Genomic DNA, 23497 nt, shown 5'->3' on the forward strand with positions numbered 1-23497 from the left:
CTATGATTCAAATAAACCGTTTCTAAAGAAGTTTAAAGGAATAGTTCATCCAAAAAAGAAAAAAAAATTGCTAAAATCGTGCTCACCATCTTTCAGGTTAGATGGGTTTGTATCTTCATTGGAAGAGATTTGGAGAAATGTAGCATTACATCACTTGCTCACCAGTGGATGCTCAGCAGTGAATGGGTGCCGTCAGAACATGAGTCCAAACAGCTGATAAAAAACATCACAATAATCCACAAGTAATCCCAACTGTTGGACTGGAGTCATGTGGATTAATTATGCATTATTGTGATGTTTTTATCAGCTGTTTGGACTCTCATTCTGACGGCACCCATTCACTGCAGAGCATCCACTGGTGAGCAAATGATGTGATGCTACATTTCTCCAAATCTCTTCCAATGAAGTAAGTAAGTAAAGGGTAAATATTTATTTATTTTCATTTTGGAGTGAACTACTTTAAAATGTTTTGAAATAGCTAGATATACACTAACTTTTAAAGAAGAAGATTTTAAAGAGTATTTTAATGTGATACAAGCAGGCCACATTTTTATGGCTTTAAATTTTATGCAGTTTATTATTTTTGACCCACTTATGTAGAAACTGTCTGATGTTATTCAAATAGGCTCATTGCTACTGTTTGTAACTGTATAGCTTATCATAGTTAGACTGCGTTATGGTGCTTCAATCTGCAGATGGCAGCATATGAGCACATCTCGAAGACTGTAAGGTCCCGTGTGTTGGTCGGATCTGTGCTGTGCTCAGTCAGTGTAATCTCGTCTCTCCAGCCGGCAGACATGGCGACCTCGAGGACGCTCGCATGCTCCACAACGAGCTGCATCTGAAGCGGCTCCGCAGCATCACCATCGCGCTCGGTGCATTCGTGGACAGACGCACACCTGCACACAGCGGATTTATCATCGGGGTAAGCGTTTGGATTCTTCTTCTCATTCACAGTGGTGCTCTGTGCTCGGGAGAGATTAAGGGGTAAATCTAGCCACAGATTTGAGCCTGAGAACTGCCGTGACATTGCTGAAGCTCCGCACCGTTATATTTCCATTATGCACCGACGCGTTCTGCTAGGTTATTATGAGTCCATTCACTTGATGGAGACCAGTGCGAAAGGCATATCGAAATAACACAGTCCTCTACAAGGACATTGACATTAGACGTCAATTGACCTGTTCTGCGCTTTGTTCAGTTACACCGCCTGTACGCGCACGACGCGACGCAATGGACGCTCCATTTCTATTTTCTGTTTTACGTCCCCAGTCGGTCTGAAGCAAAATGAGCTGTAAATATGATATGTGTGCATTTAGTGTCATCTGTTCTAAAACAGACAATGGAAAGTCGATTTAGAATTGAATTGGTTTTCATTCATTTCATTGCACCTGATTGAACGGCGCTGCTAGGTGAGCTGACGTGCAGCCGCGACGCGACGCGTGTAGAGCGCGCACTGAAAGAAGCGCTTCATAGACGAGCCATTCTGAAATCGTTTAATTCATTTAACGTTGAAAGACCACGAAAGCATTCTATTTGAATTGTGAACTCTGGAGGGGATCAAGGGTAGACAAAGGCGAATGAATTCAGGGAATAAGGTCCGTTTTGTGTTCCACGTATGAACTTCTCAGCATTTGGTCTCTGTTTTCTTGATTAAACATTGCGGCTTTTTATGAAATCGTAATTTTAGCTATCCTGATGTGTTATGCATGTGGCATTTCATTTCCCAGGTTTTCTTGATTAAACATTGCGGCTTTTTATGAAATCGTAATTTTAGCTATCCTGATGTGTTGTCCGATCAGAACAATTAACTTAGATGATGTCCGTTTAGGAGGAGCTAGATGCACTCACCACTCATAGACCACTCATTGCAAACTCAAACAATATTTAATTAAGTGTGGTTCTAGAAAGAGAAACAACAACAACAATAAAGTGTAAATATACACACTGATAAACATCAATATGCAAATGAATAATATCTGCATTTGCTATGACATTAACACTGATAGTGCGTCTGACAGCGATCGTATGATAAGATTGGCTAGAGATTAGCTGACAGACACATGTGCTCGATAGACGCGGTAAACACGTCTTGAAAGACTAATGCACAATCAAATATAAACACAGTATAATGAAGAAACAAACTTACTCTTTGATGCACGCACACATGCGATAACTCAATATTGCGGGAGAACTGGCATTATCATCACCGTTAGAATCGTCTCACGCTAGTAATAATAATAGCGATCATATCTGCCCTGAAACTGCGTCAGCGTCCGGGTCCTTTTTTGACTTCTGGGTCCTAACAATAGGCGTGTGACTGACGCCTGACTAAATAACAACAGCGATTAACCATTACACATATACTAGAACTGTATGAACATTAAATAACTGGCCGTCATTTTAGTACAGCCGCCCCCAAATGTGCTTGCAGATTTGTATCTTGGGCCAGTACTCACAGTCATTCAGGAAGTGAAGGGAGCTTAATTAATCTGACAACAGGTCTGATGTAGGTTCTGTCTTTGATCTGGATTTCTGCAGCTCTTACTTTATTATCAGCTCCGACCTGGACAGATTTCACAGTTCCAACAGGCCAGAGTGCCCTGGGGAATTGTGGATCAGCAATCATAACCACTGTCCCTACTGTCAAGTTGTCTTTCTCTTGTTGCCATTTCTGGCGAGACTGGAGTCCGGGCAGGTAGTTACGCAGATAACTGCTCCAGAACTGGTCTGCCAATATCTGGCTGTGTCTCCAGCGCTTGCGGCTGAGCAGTTCAGATGCAGGGTAAATTACCTGTGGCAAGGCAGAGTCTCGTCGGCCCATTAAGAGAGAATTAGGGGTTATTGGATCAGGATCCGCTACATCTGAGGATACGTATCCCAATGGCTTTGAATTTAGAATTCCTTCGATTTCAACAAGGACAGTCCTGAGCACTTCCTCCGTGACAGTTTGCACACCAATGGTGGTGTACAGTGCAGCTTTAAGAGATCTGATTTCTCTTTCCCAGGATCCTCCGAAATGTGGGGAGTTTGGTGGATTGTAATGGAAGTCAATCTGTTGCTTGGCAAGTTCTCTTTGTAACTGAGGGTGAATATTGTTGAAGGCCTCCTTAAGCTCATGATCTCCACCCTTGAAATTGGTACCCTGATCAGAGCACAACTCATGAGGTTTTCCCCTACGGGCGATGAATCGACGTAGAGACATGAGGAAGGAGTCTGTGTCAGCTTGAGAGAGAAGGTCGATGTACACTGCCCTTGTGGTCAAACATTTATAAATGATACCCCAGCGTTTCTCGTTCCGGCGCCCAATTTTGATGGTAAATGGGCCAAAGCAGTCCATGCCTGTAGAGTAAAAGGCTGGTTGGAAGAGTCTTAAACTGGAAGGAGGTAAGTCAGCCATTTTAGGTATATTGGGCTTGCCACGCCACCTTTGACACTCAGTACAGTGATGCTGAATTGATCTTACTGCTTGACGGCCTCTCAAGATCCAGAAGCGTCTTCTGATTTCAGCAAAGACTCTTTCAGTACCAGGGTGATGGAGTTGTGCATCGTACTGCTGAATTAGTAGTTTAGTCACTGGATGGACTGGGTCTAGGACAATTGGGTGAAGAATTTCAGGACTTAGTAGATGACATCTTCGGAGTCGTCCACCCACTCTAATCAGTTGCGTGTCAGAATCAAATTCGGCAGCTAATGTCTTTAAACGACTGTTTGAGGAGATGGCTTTCCCTGCTTGAAGCTGAGCATATTCATCAGGAAAACTCTCCATTTGAGACTGTTGAATAATTTTGAGCTCGGCTTTCTTATACGTGTCAGCAGTGACAGTGTCTGTGGAACTGGCCGCCCCGTGAAGGGATCTGGCTGTTGCATTTACAAGCTCTTGAAAATTGTCAAATTGAGATGCACTGACTGAATGCTGGTCACCCTGAGTTATTAGATGGAAGGATACTGGTTTACGCAGTTCCTTTGAGGTGTCAGTTGGCACCAGATTGGGCATTTTGGGCCAAGACGATAGAGGTTTCTGCAGAAATTCTGGGCGATTCTTCCAGCGGGTAGGTTCGGCTAGCTGAGCCAGTGACATGCCACAAGTAATATCGTCAGCAGGGTTGTCTTGTGAGGGCACGTAGGACCATAAATGTGAATCATTTAGCTCTTGAAGCTCCGCAACTCTCGTTCCTACAAACACTTTAAAATGGCATGAGTCCGATTGAAGCCAGTTTGAGCAGTTTGTAGAATCAGTCCAGTATCTGAACCTGCTGATGTTTAGTGTGAGCTCTCTTTGCAGAACTGCTGCCAATTGTGCTCCAGTTTAAGCAGCACATAGCTCGAGTCGGGGAATTGTTTGCTGCTCTTTTGGAGCTACTCGTGATCTAGCTGCCAAGAATGACACCTCTATCTGTCCTTTGCTATCTTCAGTGTGGAGATAGGCTACAGCTCCATACGCTCGCTCTGAGGCATCACAGAATGTGTGCACAGTTCTTGAGCTGATCAATGGATCTACATTTGTAGTGTAGCATCTGGGAAGTGTGACACAGGAAAGTTGTGGAAGCTCATCTTCCCATGTGAGCCATGCATTTCTGAGGTCAGTGGGCAGTTCAGGGTCATCCCATTCTCTTTTTTTGTCCCAAAGCCTCTGGACTATGATCTTAGCTCTAGTGGTAAATGGGGTGATGAATCCCAAGGGATCATACTGACTGGAAAGGACGCTATATATGTGTCGCATAGTGGGGCTCAGTTTTTACGACATGGCCATGTTTATAACCAAGGGTGTCGGATCTGCACTGCCACCTAAGTCCTAGTGTGCGCTCCTGGGGGTCGGCCCTGTCTGAACTAAACCAAAGCTCATGGTTCTCTGACCTGATTTGCTGCGGCAGGTGTTGCAGCAGTTGGGGAGTGTTACTAGCCCATTGACGCAGTTCAAATCCACCCTTGGCCAGCAGATGTCGCATATCATCCACTAATTGTCTGGCAATCTCAAAAGAGGGGACACTCTGCAACCAGTTGTCCACATAGAAACAACGATCTACTGCTACTCGTACATCATTATTGTTTTTTTTTTGTTTTCTGGTTGGCTGTGATCAGCAACATGTTTCAGAAGAGCAAAGGTTGCACAGCACGGGCTGCACGTGGTGCCAAATGGTAACACTGACCACTGGTAGACATCAGGTGCATTGGTCGGTTTCAGGTCTCGCCACAGGAATCTCAAGAATGGTTGGTCTTCTGGTAGGAGACGCACCTGATGAAACATCCCCTTTATGTCACTGCTAATGGCTACTGCATGCTCTCTGAAACGGAGAAGTACTCCCAGCAAGGTAGCACCCAGAGTTGGCCCAGGAATAAGATATTCATTTAAGTTCAGCCCTTGGAAGTTGAAAGAACAATTGAATACTATCCTGTTCTTTCCGTTGTGGTGGACCATGTGATGTGGAATATACCACCCTGAAGTCTGTACAGCTGTGGATTTGGGAATTTTTCTCACATAGCCTGATTCTAGCAGCCTGTTCATCTCAGATGTGTATGCTTGGGATTTCTCAAAGCTCTGTGCCAGCTGATTTTCAGTCCTTCTCTCAAATGAGGCATTACCGCTTCCTTTGGAGCAGCTAGAGGTGGAGGACTGATTTTCCAGAGGAGGGGGGTTGCGTATCTTTGCACACCTTCAACTTCAACCCTCATAGTTTTCTCCTCCAGAATGCGCACAGCTTCTGCATCTTGCTTTGACCTCGTCACAAGTCGTTCATTTTGGTAGGGCAAGATATCCATCTGCCACAACCGCTCCACTTGACTGTATAGATCATTAGGTGCAAGGCTTACAGATGTAAACAAGCACTGTTGTGTATGTGGAATGTGTTCAAGGAACTTTGATGGACCTTGGAGTGTCCATCCCAAATTAGTTTTTCACAGCTGCTGGACCTCCGGGGGGTCCCAAATGAACTGGCTCAACAGGGGTGATCAGTTGTGGGTAATCTGACCCAATGAGCAGTAATGGCCTTGCATGGTCAATTGACTGAAGAGGTAGGCCTCTGAGATGGCGATATTTATTTTGGAGCATTTCAATTGGGTAGGAATGAGGGGCTAATCCAAGCTCCTCTGCAGTGAAGGCTCTTCTGATTGTGAAGTTGCGATCTGGTTGTGTAGCTGGACTCACTGAGAATGATACTGTGAAGCCATGGATAACGCGGATGTCTTGGCGCACTGTGCGAAGACACAGGTCTTCGGGTTTACCATTGAGGTTGAGTAGCTGAGCTGCTTCATGGAGAAGTATTGTGCGCTCTGAACCATCATCTAGTAGTGCGTATGTATCTAGTGAAAAGTCTCCGTTGCGTATGAGGACTCTGCACAATTTCAGTAACACTCTACTGCTGCCAGTAGGTCTATCAACATACAGAGTTTCTATCGTGGTGCTGGTAGACTGGGTGATCTCTCCCATTTCTTTGGTGGCATTAGCATTCAGTTCATTGTTGGCCTCATGCAGAATTTCTAGATGTCTCCTCTGACACTTCTTGCATTTCGCCTTAAGAGTACACTGACCTGCTTGGTGATCGCGCCCACATTTCCAACATCTCTGATTGGATCTGATCCAGGTAACAATCTGATCTTTGGTCAGCAGTTTGAAGTTTGAACACTGATTGAGATAGTGCTGTGTGGTATTACAGAAGGGCAGTATTTCTTTGGTTTCTCTAGTGATCTCACCTCTGAAACTGTATTCCGGCGAACCACTTCAACCTTGGAAACTGGACTTTGCTCTCTTCCATGGAAGATGGCAGTAGATTTGTGCGCTACTTTAGGCACTCTTTGCTGGTCTTTGCGGAAGCTCTGTCTCTCTCTACCAGGGTCAATACCGAACTGGGTACCATCCTCTTGCACTCTCACCTCATACTCCAGCCATTCTGCAAATTCAAGCAAGGTAGGGATAGGTGTCTTGAGTGGATTGACATACCTCTTAAAGTTTGCTCTGAGATCGTGAGGTAGTTTAGCTAGGAGGCGGGAGACATGCGATCCACAAGCCAATTCTGTACGTCCAGGACTTCCTAACTGATCCAACATTCCAACGAGGGCTCGTACCTTTAGTGCAAAAAGCCGTGAATGCTCTGGTGTCACCACTTATTATGCTGGGCCCATCCATCATAACAGCAATGCGTTGAAGTGCAAGTTGATGCGGGTTGCCCATAGAGTTCTGTTAGTGCCTGCATGGTATGAGTGTAAGGGTACCTGCTGTTACTGTAGGAGTCAGCAATGAGCAATGCTTCCTCAAACTTCAAGTGATCCATCAATATTTGGAACTTAAAGTGCTCTGTAGAGTCCACAGGCAGGAGATTGTCAAGAGCTACCTTTAACTTGGTGAACTCATGTGGATCCTCTTTGGTGAAGTTAGGAATGGTAGGGGTTGGACCATGATAAGTGTTCTCTTGACTGATTAGCAATGAAGAATGATAAGGCACGAATGGTCTCTGCTGCCTGGAGGTAGGGCTGTAATAGTGTGAGGATGGATGTCTTGAGTGGTGATAGCTTTCATCTGCATGCTCCGCCCTCTGGGGTGATACTGCACGCTCTGGCGATGGCGAAATTGATCTGGATTGCTTGGAACCCGCTTTCATCCTCTGAAGCTCATGAATGATCTCATCTATTCTATCACATTGACGTTCTGAGTGCAACTTATCCTTACTGTGTTTCACTGACCTTTCTCCTTCATAACGTGGATCGCTTTGATCTCTTGTTGACGTTACTCTGTGGTGTGACAGTGAGGTAGAGATTCGATTCTCCATATTGCACGTCAAATGTCTGAGTGAATGAAATGGTTGAGATGGAGACAATGATCTTGAAGTGTGAGCTGCTGAGTGTTCACTTAGGTCGCGTCTGAGTTGACGGTTCTCTTTCTCCAGATCCTTGAGGCGCATCTCCAGTGCTTCAGGGGAGAAGTGTGGCATTCCCCCCATAGGCAGGAAAGTGATCAATGCCAGCAACCAGGGTGCTGTGAAGTGGTAATGGACCTCCTGTAGCCCCTATTGGCTGTTCTCCTACGTTGGAGTGGTCTGAGGGTTTGTGTGCTGATGGCTGCTCTGGCACATAATCCACCTCATAGTCATCAAGTTACTTTGGCATCTGCGTTCGGCGTCGAGAGCGAACTGTAGCATCACTAATCTCCTCACTATGTATGGACATTGTATTAATTCAGAAGTTGCCTGCATCCGGCTCGAAGGACCATGTAAAATATTGTTCTGCTCTTAGGTGCTAATTAATAAACGGTGGAAACCACTGAAACTTGTCTGATCAGAACAATTAACTTAGATGATGTCCGTTTAGGAGGAGCTAGATGCACTCACCACTCATAGACCCACCCATTGCAAACTCAAACAATATTTAATTAAGTGTGGTTCTAGAAAGGAGAAACAACAACAACAATAAAGTGTAAATATACACACTGATAAACATCAATATGCAAATGAATAATATCTGCATTTGCTATGACATTAACACTGATAGTGCGTCTGACAGCGATCGTATGATAAGATGGGCTAGAGATTAGCTGACAGACACATGTGCTCGATAGACGCGGTAAACACGTCTTGAAAGACTAATGCACAATCAAATATAAACACAGTATAATGAAGAAACAAAACTTACTCTTTGATGCACGCACACATGCGATAACTCAATATTGCGGGAGAGAACTGGCATTATCATCACCGTTAGAATCGTCTCACGCTAGTAATAATAATAGCGATCATATCTGCCCTGAAACTGCGTCAGCGTCCGGGTCCTTTTTTGACTTCTGGGTCCTAACAATAGGCGTGTGACTGACGCCTGACTAAATAACAACAGCGATTAACCATTACACATATACTAGAACTGTATGAACATTAAATAACTGGCCGTCATTTTAGTACACAAATCATTTAAAAGACAGCAGTGTCTGAAGATGTACTTGCATCACCATCAGTGCCGATGATTTTTCCAGGGCTTTTGGGGCATTTCTGAATGAATGGAATTTTTTAAACACTACTGGCGAAGCACTGGCTGTGTTTCTCATGGTGGATTTGGTTTTTGCTGGCACTGGTCTGATCTTTCACCCTCCCCCCTCTGACTAAACCCCTAAGAGCAGATCCACGCTTTATTGCTTCTCTCCAAGGTGTTTTATTGATAGTAGACCTAGCCTATAAAACTAAACAGCCCAGTATATATCAGAGGTCTATTTTTACAATGCACTTTGATTTATTTAAATCTACTTTTATAAACAGTGCAGATATTAATTATATTCATGTACATGCAAACAGTGGAGAAACTAGTGACTAGACTTTAATAAAGTACAATCTTTATTTATTTGTTTTTGTCTATCCTAAGATAAATTAATAAAACCTCTCTTTTTATTGTTAGTGGCCTATAAAACTAAACAGCCCAGTTTTATATCAGAGGTCTGTTTTTACAATGCACTTTGATTTATTTAAATCTACTTTTTTATAAACAGCAAATATATTAATGATATTGTTCATGTAAATGCAAACAGTGTAAAAACTAGTGACTATACTTAATTAATAAAGTATGAATGTTTTATTTATTTATTTTTGTCTATCCTATAAGATAAATTAATACAACCTCTCTGGGCAGTAAATTGGCCTCAGGCACAAAAAGAAATAATACTGTCATATTACTGTCAGGAAGACAAAAATACAGTTATTTCCTGGTGTTTCTTTTTTCATACAGGGATAGATGAGCACAAACCAGTGAATATATTGAATATTGACCGTTTGGAAGGTTCTTTGAAGATCGCTTAGATAAATGTTATTGCGTACGAGAAGTGCAGGTCACATATGGTCATCTGATCCACAGAGATCAGTGTTTGTTGTTTCATATTTTCCAGTCAGTCTCTCAGCTTCTCTCTTTCTCTCTTTTCCGGTCTCTTTTGCTCCCCTCTGTTTCTCATGTTGACCATTGGTTTAGAAGTAATGACATCAGTGCTCTGGCATGTGTGATAAACAGTGAAAATTATGGGAACAGAGAGGGAGAGATATGAGAAGTTGGATCAGCATAATAGGTTCATTGAGCACAGACCAAAAAAGACTAATTATAAGCTTCACATAACTGACATGTCAAGAACCTTCAGTGTAAAAACACAACTTCTTAATTTTCATATGTGCAATGAGTAATTATTACTATACACACACAGTGTTAATCAGAGTGTGATGTGTGTGTGTTGTGTGCAGGCTGAGCCAGGAAGACCATGGTGGAACAGGGCCAAACATCGTTGGCGGGACAGAGGTTAGGGGCACCAGAGACTCTGGGGATCAGCACCCTGGAGCCCGGACACAAACCGCCTGCTATGCCACCTGGACGCCTGGTGCCCATCAGAGTCCTGTTGCTGGATGACTCAGAGGAGATCTTCGACATATCGGTGAGTTCATATCTGATAAAACTCCACTGTTGTGTTTCAAAACTCTTCTTGGTGGACATATAAGGCCTCTTCAGACAAACATGAAGGATCGGTATAATTTTGACATGCGATTTGTCTGATATACTCAGAGTGAAGTTATTTTCCTTATTTAGGGGGAAAAAAGAAATTTGCAGTGATATACTGTTAGTGAACATCGTGATGCCATCCACGCTGCTGAGAGCAGTGTATGTAAATATGCACTGCACGCTTTCCTCTCAGTAACACAACAAATACATGACAAATTGACAGGGGTGAGAAAGCAGCAGTTAATAAAGCATCTGATCGTAGCCTTGCACCAGCTCTGCAATTTTCAGTCATGTTTATTTATATAGCGCTTTATACAATATATTGCTTTAAAGAAATATTCTTTACGATATTAAACATGAGTAAAATAGTATCAGTGTCACTTTAAATTAGAATTACATCTTCAGTTTCTATTGTAAGGGAATAGTTTTATGTCAAAGAAGGGGGAGCCCTAGAGCCACACCTACCTATTACATCACCGCCACAGACCAATGGTAGTTTGGCAGCCGGAGTGAACTTTTCTGGAAAGTTTCGTACTCCCGAAACTAATTTCAAACAAACATTGTTTCGGTCTAATTTTGGACAAAATTAAGTTCATTCTTCAATTTCACTTCAGGTATATCAGGGACTTAATGTGTAAAAAATGGCAGAATGGCTAAATAAACAGTGGAATGTATTGGCTTTGAAAATGTTTAATTGCTTTCATCCATAGAGCAAGCTGAGGTTTTTGACATTAATTAAAAAAATAGTTGGTCCTCAAATTTTTGTTTCAATAGCAGATGTCAACAAAAGAAAGAATGGGCCTTAATGGTGGGGATTTTATTTATTTTTGATTTACTGTTCATACCTTATACCAAAAGGCATAGAGACACTGATTGCAGTCTATCATGGAGAACATGCTGGCAATTGATCTGATTGGAGGAATATTTGTCATTTTCATAATAGAAACTTTCTGAAGCATCTCTACTGAACATGATTGTGATTATTAATAGAATTTGTTGAGCTGGTTTTATTAGCTGTATGTGTGAGTGAGACTGTTTTGTGAAGGAATGTGAGAGTGTTTCATGAAGGTGTTTAGCTATTCTGTGGGTAAATATAGAGCATGCCTGTGCAATCCAAATCTAAAATTATATGTTATTTATATGCAGGACTGTGAAACCACAGAGAGCTGAGAGGTATTGTCCTAAGGTTTGTTTGGCTGGGGTTCAGCTGCTCTGGGTTCAACACTCTGGTTTGGGGAAGTCGTGGCCTAATGGTTAGAGAGCCGGACTCCCAATCGAAGGGTTGTGAGTTCGAGTCTCGGGCCGGCAGGAATTGTGGGTGGGGGGAGTGCATGTACAGTTTCTCTCTCCACCTTCAATACCATGACTTAGGTGCCCTTGAGCAAGGCATCGACCCCATACTGCTCCCCGGGCGCCGCAGCATAAAATTGGCTGCCCACTGCTCCAGGGTGTGTGTGTTCACAGTGTGTGTGTGTGTTCACTGCTCTGTGTGTGTGCACTTCGGATGGGTTAAATGCAGAGCACGAGATTCTGAGTATGGGTCACCATACTTGGCTGAATGTCACGTCACTTTCACTTTCACTTTAACTTTCTTTCTCTCTCTCTCTCTCTCTCTCTCTCTCTCTCTCTCTCTCTCTCTCTCTCTCTCTCTCACACACACACATACATACACACACACACACACACACACACACAGATCTCATACTGGAATGCACACCTGAGTACATGAGGTGTGAGAAATTTTTTTCTGGTGAATTGGAAGATGTAATTTGTGATCAGTGAAATGTGATAATTACTTAAGAAAATCAGGTATTGCTACTTTGAGTTGACGTACAGTATTAGGCAAAAAAAAAAATCTGGAGATTTTGAAGGGTAGTGTATGTGATGTGGGTTTAGATGTATCTAGATTTCAGGTATGCTTGCCTACACAAAATTGCATGGCAGCCGTGGAAGGCGATGAGTTTTACACTGCAGGTTGATGAGGTGCGTTTTAATATGCCTCTGGTCAAAGAGCTATTTAGATGGATGCTGAGGCTTTTTAAGTTGGGTAGAATCTGTGATCTCTGGCGCAGTTCATTTGCTTCCTTTCATGGCTGCAATTTGTTGGTTTTTCCGCCATCTGGCAACCCGGGGTGTTGAAATTCTATTGGGTAAACTGGCAATGGGCGGAGTCACACACAAACAAAAACAGACATTTTGACACAGAACACACATTTCAAAGTAGAATAACTGGCTTGCAGCATTGCTTTTTTGAGAAACAAGTGTGAACCAAGCATGTTTCCTAAATATCTGCAAACATATTAATGCCAATAATTACATAAAGTACCTCGCTTTGGCTGTTTAATAGTAATGACTGCCATATAATGTCTTGTGCATGACATGTTTTTTGCTCAGTCATTGTGCCAGTGAGATTCCCAGCATGAAGGATCACTCCTGACTAAAGTGTGTTGATTATTGATCATGTGTGCTGTGTTTGTGTAAGAGCTCAAGCTCTCTTTTTGAGTGAAGATGATAAAGTCCCTGAAGAGGGTGTTATTCTTCCTTCCTCCTTATACTGACTCAATCAATATGTCAGTTAATGTAATGATGAACTGAATAAACACTGGTCTGTGTCATAATCACTGACACATCATACTGACTCCATTAGTATCAGTATGTGGTCTTTCTGTCCCTCTCTCATTCTATTCTTACTTTTCACTTTTTGCAATATACATTGTGATAAATTGTCAATTGTGATGCATATTGTATCACCCAGTTCATGCCAATACACAGCCCTAGTTTTCTTAGGCCTTTTTTGGACCAATATGACTACAAAATAAGAATAACTGTCAATATTTTATTGGGAGTATTGATGGGATTATTGTGGTAGTACAGAAAATAAGGAAATATTTTTTTTAAATACTGGAAAATAATGAAAATTAAAGCATTGTTTGTCCATATACACTCATGCAAATATCTTAAATGAACCAAGTTATTCTCAGACATCTAAACAGTGTATTGTGAATTGTATTATTTCATCTTTACCTCAGCACTAAAAAAGATAAATCAGGTCACTGACACACATCCACACAAACTTCCAGTGTCTTTTCTTACTGACCTTTATCTTGATGGTGAGGAGCTAAAAAGTTTAGATGTGAAACTAGGACATCTTGCCAACAAATACAACCCTGTTCATACACACGTAGGTGAGAGAAAATCTTAAAGAAACAGCTGTCAGAAAAGCACTTTTAGGGCCAGATTTACTAACAGCTTGCACCAGCACAAACCGTCTTTTGGTGTTGAAATATATATATATATATATATATGCATAACGCCATATTTGTCAGTTGTGGCTCTGCTTATTTATTTGTGACTATGCTAATTTGCTCTGCGCTTGTTATATTGTGTTGGTCGATATGTAAATGAGATGTTGTATCTGTGTTCTTTAATTTGCACCCTGTCAGTAAATCACCAACAGAAATTTCCTTACACAACAGCGCTGTTTTGGACTTGTACTCTTGCACTAGGTTGCACTCTTTAGTAAATCTGGCCCATAGAAGGAAGAGGTATACTAAATTATTAAGCAATATATTTGGCATTTATCATCCTCCAGGACAAGACAGGACAGCATCTGTGCGTGTGTGTGAAGGGTGTGCGTGTGTGTGTATAATGGAGCGTTATGTGTTTGTGGGCGTGTGCAGAAAGTTCCCACTGTTGTCCTCATGTTCACATCTGTTTCTGACATTCACGGTGGATGAGCTCTGTATTCAGACACATTATGAGGGGCACTCGATGGAACAGATGCCAGGTTTCCAGTGTTAGAAACTGAGTCTAAAAATTAATTTCTGTAAGATTTTAAAGAAAAAAAGAATATCCTTTTAATCGATTACTATGTGCCGTCTCAAGCCAAATTAATACACTACCATTCAAACATTTGTGGTCGGTAAAAGTCTTTGTAAGAAAGTCTCTTATGCTCACCAAGGCTGCATTTATTTGATCAAAAATGCAGTAAAAACTAATTTATGTCTGTGATGTAATTTTTTCTGTGATGTAATTTTCAGAAACCATTACTCCGTTCTTCAGTTTCACATGATGCACGTGATTTCTTTTGGAAACCATGATTTATTCTGGATTCATTGATGAATAGAAAGTTCAAAACAACAGCATGCATTTGAAATAGAAAACTTTTTTAACATTATAAATGTCTTTTCTGTCTCTTTTCATTTTGACATCACATTTCTTGTTTACTTTCTGAAGAATGTGATTCTGTTGTTTATATATAAAATGTTTGTTCATGAATATTTTGTTTAATATATAAAGTCATAAAAGCATTACAAATCATAAAAAGAAAAAAAATCGGCCACTTTCTTGAGTTATTTGCTGAAAGACTGCAGCTGACATCAAGATTAATGGTGCATTAAGTAGTATATTATTTTAATAGTTTAATAGGGGAGTTTTGATGCTAACAGGCTTGATGCATTTTTTTTTCTAATATATGGAGAAGTTGGAAATACAGGCATTAGGACATTGTTTTGTGTAATGAAAATTATTGAAAATTTGCATAAAATATGGACTGTTAAAGCTGCAGTTATTAATGAAGCAATTAACAGATTGCAGTGATGAAAACTAATAAGGACACTTCTTCTGTCCATTTTTATGCCTTCTACAATTTTTGGGTGGTTAGGTAATTCAGCTGTAACTAGCTGTTAGTTAAGCAGTTAAGAATTTGAGTAGTTTCAAACAGATGGTTAACTGTTTTTTTTTTTTTGTGAACTTAAATATGATGCCAGCTGTGTGGAGCAAGAGTGAAGTCTGCATCTTCATAAAGTGTTTGAAGTGAAAAATAGTATTGTCACAGTTTTATTGTGTTGATTTGGTCATGTCTCAGGGAAGGACTTACATTCCTCTCTCTCTTTGTTTGTCATGCTCTGAAACACAAAGATCATCTCATGGGCCGTGATGAAAGCAATGTATCTTGTTTTTGACCACAGTCATTCTGACTATCTGTTTGCTTTGCACAGTATAATTTGATGTGAAAATCCAGCAATTATCTCACATTCTTTGGGTCAGTATCACTGTAGGGTGCCTTTTGGTGTCCTGTACATAAATAACTCATTTGCCATGATAACTTAACATAAAAATGACTATGAAACGGTGTGTTATATTAGGCTATTAGGTGGAATATTGTCAAATCATAAAATTAAAAAATGTAGTTCTCCCATTAATATTTTGTTAAATAAGAGATCATTTGGTAATAGAAACTTTATTTTTAATAAAAAAGAAGAGATTGTCCATGTCCCTTGAATAGTTCTCCACCCTGTCGTATTGGGGAATCCGCCCCTTTAAGAAAAGGCCATCCCCTTTAGTGACATCAGCACAACAGATTTTTTCAGTGGCGGGAATCTCAACGGCTGAGGTGAGCAAATTGGTAACTTTTCAATTGACAAATTTTCTTCATCTGAGTTTGCTTAGTGCTTTCCCAAAGCTTAACATGTCCACCCTGTCAGCATAAAATATGCCAGAAGTGATTCGAATACAGTATTTTCAAAATATGTAAGTTTAAATACACCAAATTCTCTTCAACAACCAGACTAACTATTCAGCTAGTCACAGTTTGTTGTAAGCTAATATGCTAATTAAAGCTCAAAATGTCCACCCTGTCTTTGTTTCAATATGTCCACCCTGTCGGCCACTTAGACTCGATAGGGTGGACATATAAATGACAGGGTGGACATAGCATTCATTTGTAGTCAATATTGCTAAAAACTAAACTTTCTTATGGTTTATGCTTCGAATAAAGGCCCATAATTATCTAAAAAAAAAAAAATGTGTGGGAGCTTGAGTGTCTACTATTTATGGCATGACTTAAAGCGAATGGGAAATTAAACCCAAAATTTGTAAGTTTTTCTGACATACTTTCTACCAACATTACATACATAACAGATATGTCCTGGGAATCTTTGCAAAAGTTGATTTGTACAATGTGTTTGTTCATGGTAACATTTTAAACGAGCTTTAAAAAGTATATCTTGCTGGAAAAGTATTGGCAGTCACTGGCATATACCGTATGTTGTGTGTTGTATATATATATATATATATCCTCACCATTTAAAAATGCTCAAAATCTGGAAAAAAAAAAAACTATATTATTTATGATCTTTTGACTCAATGTGCAGATAAAGTTAAACTTTAAGTGAATCTTTTAAAACCATCATGGAATCTTATTAATACTGATATTATAGAAATTGATTCCTTATTGCATTTTTTGTATTTAAAAGGAAAGAAAATAATGTTTTCTTAGTAATGTGAAACATAATGTTTAAACTGTTTAAAATACTTTGTCTATCCAGATGAATATGCAGACTCAGCGTTAATCCATTCACAGATTGATTTCATAATTTTGTCCAGTCAATGTTGGACAGGACTTATGTGCCTTAAGTGGCACAATTACTAATTAATTTATTAAGGTTTTCTTTTTAAATATGTAGTTGCAATTTCTGTATCATGTTTACTTATTACAATTGTTTCAACAGTGTAGCATTAGCATTGTATTTTTCATGTGTGTGTTGGGGGGGGGGGGGGATTTGTGTGTGTTTTTTGTTTTCTGTAATGACATATCTTTAAGGCAGATTCAAGCATGGCAAAAACAGTCTGTCCTCCTGACACAATAGAGCAGTGACTATATCAGACCATTTGCTGTTTTCGTGTCTGTACACGATTCTCTCTGGAAAATTTCTCAGATCTTGCAAACCAAGAGGGCTGAACAAATGTTTCAGGGTGATTTTCCACTGACTGAACACTGGTTTCTGCAGGGCTGAGTTAATGAATAGACTACACACACACACACACACACACACACACACACACACACACACACACACACACACACTCACACTCACACTCACACTCACACACACACACACACACACACACACACACACACACATATGCCTGTGGCATTTTCACCCGCCTCTGTTGTCTTGTGACCTCTCAGTAATTGACTTGGCTCATGTAAACTAGATATAATGGGTCAGTTCTGTTTGTAGAGTGAAAGACAAAGAGAAAGACAGACAAACGGATGTGTGCATTTATCTTTCTTGGCCAAAACATAACACTGTGACTAAAAAAGGTTTAAATATTGTGGCTTTTAATCCATGTCTTGCATTAATGTCATCTATGTGCTAGTGTAAATTAGTTTTTTTTAAATTCACAGTCTTTCTCGTCCGGATTTTTTTTTATACAGTATATGGAAAATAAAAAGTGCAATTTTGTCATTATGCCAAATTAAAAGTTTTAAAGTTTACACTTATTTTGATGTGCTGACTAACATACTAAAGCAGATGTAGTACCTGATTATAATTTTAACTGTACTGTGATATTTTATTTTTACATACAGTATATTTGATTTTACATTTGCAATTAACATACATTTAATTGTCTGAAATTTGAAAACGTTACATTTGTTCTTATTCATATTATATTATTCATACTATCCAGTTTTTAAAGTATGCTGAAGTGTACTTTCATGAGATCTTTAAGATATAAGTGCACAGACCAGGATAATGACATTCACTCTCAAATATTTTCAATATTGATTTTTCTACGTGTTCGTTTTTACCTACAGGGACCTGAATAATAATAGCCAGGCAGCTATTTTAAGAACTATCTCTTTGTTTTGCACCCTCTTCTGCTGTTCTGTTCAGCTTTCCTTTCTGTTGGTCTTTCCCTTGTGACTTTTTTTAGTAATTATGACCTCTTTTTACCACTTTCTGTCTCTGTCTTTATGATGTGTCTCTATGCAGTAATCTTGCCCCCTGGTTATGATAACCATGGCAACTGTGCGATCTTCCATGGGAACCAGATGGAATGTTCAGTGGGATGGAATGTTTCAGATCTCACTGTCATTGCTGCAGATATTTGCTCAGACTTGTGTTTTTCTCAGAAGGGGGCGGGGCTAAATTTTGTACTGATGATGTCAGAGTATTGTTTGGGTAGTCTGTCTGAGCTGTTGTAGAATAGGACAGATTCTAACAAGCAATAAATATTATCCATTCTCTGTTCCTGTCCTAAATATTTGACGACGAGCAACAAGACACATTGTGGGTTATTTAGTGTTGATTTCTCATGTTGCACTACACAGGTCCATCAGATCTCATTGGCCAAAAATATAATTTTTTCCACATCATGCAACCTTTTTGCACTTTGCATCTGTTTAGAATTGCTGATTTTGACAAAAAAAAAAGTCTGCTTTGTATTACTATTCGCTAATAACTAGTTGCTTATTAGCATGCATATTTATAGCAAATTGTCTGTTTATGACTACTTATTATGCACATATTAATGCCTTATTCTGCAAGACCTTATTCTAGATCCCTAAACCCAAAACTTAACAACTACAACGACTGTCTTACTTACTATCAGTAAGCAGCAAATTAGAAGTTTATTGACGGAAAACTCTGAGTCAGTAGTGAATATGTGTTCCCTAATCTAAAGTGTTACCGTCTGTTAATTCATAGTGAATGTGAACTAGTAGTGTACTTCAGATCTTTAAAGAATATGTAACTTAAAATTGTACCTGAAGATAAAATCAAGTTCTTAAAGAGAGACACTTCGTGTTTGTTATATAACACACTTAAGTACACTTTAAAAAAGGGCACTTTGTAATCTCCAAATAAAAGTTTTTTAAATCATGTTTTAATATGTTTTATCATTCTTTACAGAAGTACTTATATTTTGATGTGGTGACTAATATACTAAATGCAATAGTTTTTCTTTTTGAATGCTGTGCTTCAGGTTCTTTAAGAGTCCTCCTTTGCAGCACTTTAAGATTCAGAAGCAAAAGAGTTTAAGAGGTTTTGACATCAAGCCTAATTCATTCTAACTACTAAATCATCTGTGTGTTTTGTTGTTAACAGCATCGAGCATCGGGCCGGGTTCTGTTCGAGACGGTCTGCTTGCATCTGAACCTTATTGAGGGTGATTACTTTGGCCTGGAGTTCCAGAGCCATCACAGAAAAATGGTGAGTCAGATTTTTTTAATACCCAAATAAAGTCACAATACATTTTTAGGACATACATTAAGGACATACATTTTTTTCTACAATTTCTCTGACCCATATAATTAAACAAGTAGATTTTTGCTGCTGTAGGAGCTCAACGATCTCAACACAAAATAGTTGTTGTGAATATGTCAGTGAGTTTATGATATTTAGTTGTGGTGGTGTGTTTGAGTAAGCTGAGGCTGTGTTGAACAAGGCCTGTTTAAAGATCTGTGTGTCAGTCAGACTCATCTCTGCTGTGTGCTCTACTCCACAGGTTTGGTTGGATTTACTAAAGCCCATTAGAAAGCAGATCACACGTAAGAGGCCTCACTGCTGTGTGTGTGTGTGTGTGTGTGTGTGTGTGTGTGTGTGTGTGTGTGTTTGTTTGTGTGTGACACATTGTTTGTAAGATTTGGTGGGTTTTTTGTATATATGTTTTTGTGTGTGTGTGCTAGTCTCTATTTTTAAACGATCTGAGTCTAACACATTCATGCTAGGCTTATATAAAGTGTGTGTGTGTCCAGGGCCCAAGCACACCGTCCTTCGGTTTGTTGTGAAATTCTTCCCCCCTGATCATTCGCTGCTGTTGGAGGAGCTGACCAGGTGAGGCCATCCCTCAGCTCATTCACTGAGGCTTTCATGTGTCTCTCACATGTGCTAATATGCCTGTTTTCTATCAGGTACTTGTTTGCGCTGCAGGTGAGGCAGGATCTGGCCAGCGGACGTCTTACGTGTAGCGATGCCAGCGCTAGTCTTTTGGTCTCTCATATCATCCAGTGTGAGTTATGCTGACTGTGACTGTGTCTGGTTAAAGTGATGCTGCTTTATCTACCCTAGTGAAAAATTAATATACTAAAATGTATTTGAAATACATCTGTTTCATGTTAAGTATACATTTACATATTTAAGTACTTAATAATAATACCCTGTAAATAGTACTTTTAGTATACTAAACTGATATACTTAAAGGGATAGTTCACCCAAAAATGAAAATTTGATGTTTATCTGCTCACCCCCAGGGCATCCAATATCTAGGTGACTTTGTTTCTTCAGTAGAACACAAACAAAGATTTTTAGCTTCAGCCGTTTCAGTCTCTCAGCTGTAAAATGCTTGGCAATGGTCACAGAATCTATTAGAGAGAAAAACATGCACAGACAAATCCAAATTAAACCCTGCGGCTTGTGACGATACATTGATGTGTAAAGACACAAAACGATCGGTCTGTACAAGAAACTGAACAGTATTTATATCATTTTTTTTTACCTCGACTCACACAATGTCTGAACTGTTAGAACTCTTGTGAACGCGCTTCACAGCAGCCTGCATCATCTTCTTCTTCATGTGGCTTTATGGCGGATCGCGGACTTATAAGTGCATTATCACCACCTATCTCTCAAATGGACCATTGACACTCCTAATTAAGATTGTAGATAGAGTGTCAATGGTCCACAGGTTGTTCCAAACCCATAAAAGCATAGTTCATCTTCGGAACACAATTTAAGATATTTTGGATGAAAACCGGGAGGCCTGTGACTGTCCCATAGACTGAAGTAAGTAACAGTGTCAAGGTCTAGAAAAGTATGAAAGACATCGTCAGAATAGTCCATCTGCCATCAGTGATTCAACCGTAACGTTATGAAGCGATGAGAATACTTTTTGTACACGAAGAAAACAAAAATAGTGACTTTATTCAACAATTTCTCTCCTCTGTGTCTCTCCATATCACTGTGTGCTTTGTATGCTCTTCTGTATCAGCCACGCCACAAGGATGCGATTTTTCTATTTGTTTTTAGGTTTTATTTTATTTGTATCAGCGCATCCTTGTGGCACAGCTGATTCATCCAGAATATCTTAAATTGTGTTCTGAAGACGAACGGAGCCTTTACGGGTTTGGAACGATATGGGGTTAAGTGAATAATGACAAAAAAATCATTTTGGGGTGAAGTTACCCTTTAATGTGTTTTAATTATGCGGAAGTAGTTCTGACATACTGAAGTATATTTGATTGTAATAAAAAGTGGAACTATTGCAAGTATAGTTCAGGTCCACTTTAAATATCTTGTATTTAAAGACCGAAATTATGCAAAGATTATACAGTCCTCATCAATAGTGATAAAACACATTTAAGGCTTAATATTAAGAAATGTCCATTGTCACTGTATTTCTAAAGAACATAGTTATCTGTTACTTAAAAAATTTATAAAGTTTGTTCCCTATTCATTAACAGTGCAATGTAGTATAACACATCAGGGCAACTAACACATATTGTAATCCAACTGGACAATCATTCAGTACAAGGTTATAAAGCCATGGACAATATTTTATATGTTAATATTTTTATACATCCTGTTCCTTCTGTATCTCTTTTTCTGTCTCTGTCTTCTATCACTGTCAAGTCATTAACTCGAATCTGTGTGTGTGTGTGTGTGTGTGTGTGTGTGTGTTTATTTAGCTGAGATTGGGGATTTTGAGGAAACTCAGTGTAGACAGCACCTACTTAACACCAACTACATCCCTGACCAGATGGCCCTGATGGACAAAATCATGGAGTTCCACCATAAACACATGTGAGTCTCCCAAACAAAACACTTTTTGATTTCCCTATTGAAAAAAAAAAACAGCATATGCTGGTAAGGTATGTTTTGAAGCATGGCAGCTGGTTTAAACTGGTCCTGAGCAGACGTGTCAAACAACCAATCACAGTTCGTTTCGTTCTGTGTCACATTTCGATGTGTGGAAATGTTGCCACAATAACAGACCGGTGTGTAAAACTCTCTGACATATTTTAACAGATTCTGTGCCGCAAACTTTAAATAATTCACACACTTTTGACAATCCATTGTTTAGTTGATCCTGATAAGCACTCGTCGTCACAGTTATAAACACGGCGGCTTTCTTCTTTCATGAGGGGGTTTGGCGCCACAGTATCTTTGTTTCCAGGCTAAACGTTAAAGAATGCGACACACACGTCTCACGGAAATCTTGTAGAATTCAACCAATCCAATGATGACTTCGACACTCGTGAAGTGTTTCCACTTTTGTGTCCCATATGCATCAGACGTTTAGCCAACGGTCCATGGGTGTGATGTCTGAGGCTGAGACTAGCTTATAACCAGCTCAGGACCAACTAAGGACCATGCTTCAAAACATACCTAACCAGCATATGCTGGAAGTCATTTTCAACAATTTGTTCATTAATTTGAGACAAAATGAACTAACCTTTAAAGTACAGTATAGCATATAGCAAAACACCAGGCAGTGTTATAACTTGTGTTTGTGTGTGTATATAAGTGGACAGACGCCAGCAGAGTCAGATTACCGGTTGCTGGAGGTGGCGTCCAGGTTGGAGATGTACGGCATCCGACTCCATCCTGCTAAAGACAGAGAGGGAACCAAACTCAGTCTGGCTGTAGCACACGGCGGCGTCCTCGTGTTTCAGGTGCATGCGATGCGATTACACACTCTCTTACACACACACAGGCATACATGAACAACAGCATGACATGAGCTGTGTTTTTCTCAGGGACACAACAGGATCAACAACTTCAACTGGTCTAAAATCCGCAAGCTGAGTTTCAAGAGAAGGAGGTTCCTTATCAAACTGAGAGCAGACCCTAGCGTGAGTTTCATGTAGTGTATTAAGCTCTAATTTATCATGTTGAATTGTAACGTGGAGTCTCTGTCTGTCTCGTCCTGTAGCAGAATATTAATCAGGATACTCTGGAGTTTTTGATGGCGAGTCGGGACTGCTGTAAAATGTTTTGGAAGGTCTGTGTGGAGTATCACGCCTTCTTCAGACTCTTTGAGGAGCCCAGACCCAAACCTAAACCGGTGCTGTTCAGCAGGGGCTCTTCCTTCAGGTTCAGGTACTGAACTGATCAAATTTTTGGTAACATTTATATGTGTGAATTTGTCTGTAGGTGAAGTGTGAACCCTTAACTTAACTGTATTGCATGCACACTTTTAGTGTACTTTAAATCTAAAAGTATTTTTTCAACTGTACTTGCGGGTAATGTAATATTAA

At 39.9% G+C, this 23497-nt stretch overlaps 2 protein-coding genes across 3 annotated transcripts in view; one reads left to right on the forward strand and one right to left on the reverse strand.

The window, feature by feature from the left end:
* The first annotated feature begins 747 nt into the window (after positions 1–747).
* Positions 748–23497, forward strand: part of LOC109099413 (FERM, ARHGEF and pleckstrin domain-containing protein 1-like) — a 42244-nt gene continuing 19494 nt past the window's right edge. Inside the window, exons 1-10 of one of the 2 annotated variants that reach the window (XM_042730689.1) lie at positions 748–925; positions 10200–10387; positions 19347–19451; positions 19747–19789; positions 19997–20075; positions 20153–20250; positions 21926–22040; positions 22765–22912; positions 22997–23092; positions 23176–23339. In XM_042730689.1, the coding sequence (XP_042586623.1) occupies positions 10217–10387; positions 19347–19451; positions 19747–19789; positions 19997–20075; positions 20153–20250; positions 21926–22040; positions 22765–22912; positions 22997–23092; positions 23176–23339 (1019 nt within the window). In that variant the 5' untranslated portion in view covers positions 748–925; positions 10200–10216. Of the gene's footprint in view, positions 926–10199; positions 10388–19346; positions 19452–19746; positions 19790–19996; positions 20076–20152; positions 20251–21925; positions 22041–22764; positions 22913–22996; positions 23093–23172; positions 23340–23497 lie in introns of both variants that reach the window. The other variant, XM_042730688.1, reaches the window with a different exon arrangement.
* On the reverse strand, positions 1792–4019 carry LOC122138424. Its single transcript, XM_042730690.1, has 2 exons — positions 2150–4019; positions 1792–1903 (listed from the first exon to the last, which is right to left on the reverse strand). Exon 1 carries the CDS (start codon positions 3995–3997, stop codon positions 2462–2464), a length of 1536 nt encoding a protein of 511 aa, XP_042586624.1. The 5' UTR covers positions 3998–4019; the 3' UTR covers positions 1792–1903; positions 2150–2461.

Source organism: Cyprinus carpio, chromosome B9 (assembly GCF_018340385.1).
Source record: "Cyprinus carpio isolate SPL01 chromosome B9, ASM1834038v1, whole genome shotgun sequence".
Classification (NCBI taxonomy): Eukaryota; Metazoa; Chordata; class Actinopteri; order Cypriniformes; family Cyprinidae; genus Cyprinus; species Cyprinus carpio.

Bases quoted from the DNA above. Each gene is read 5' to 3' on its own strand.
- LOC122138424 (XM_042730690.1), bottom strand. From the start codon at position 3,997: ATGCCCAATCTGGTGCCAACTGACACCTCAAAGGAACTGCGTAAACCA.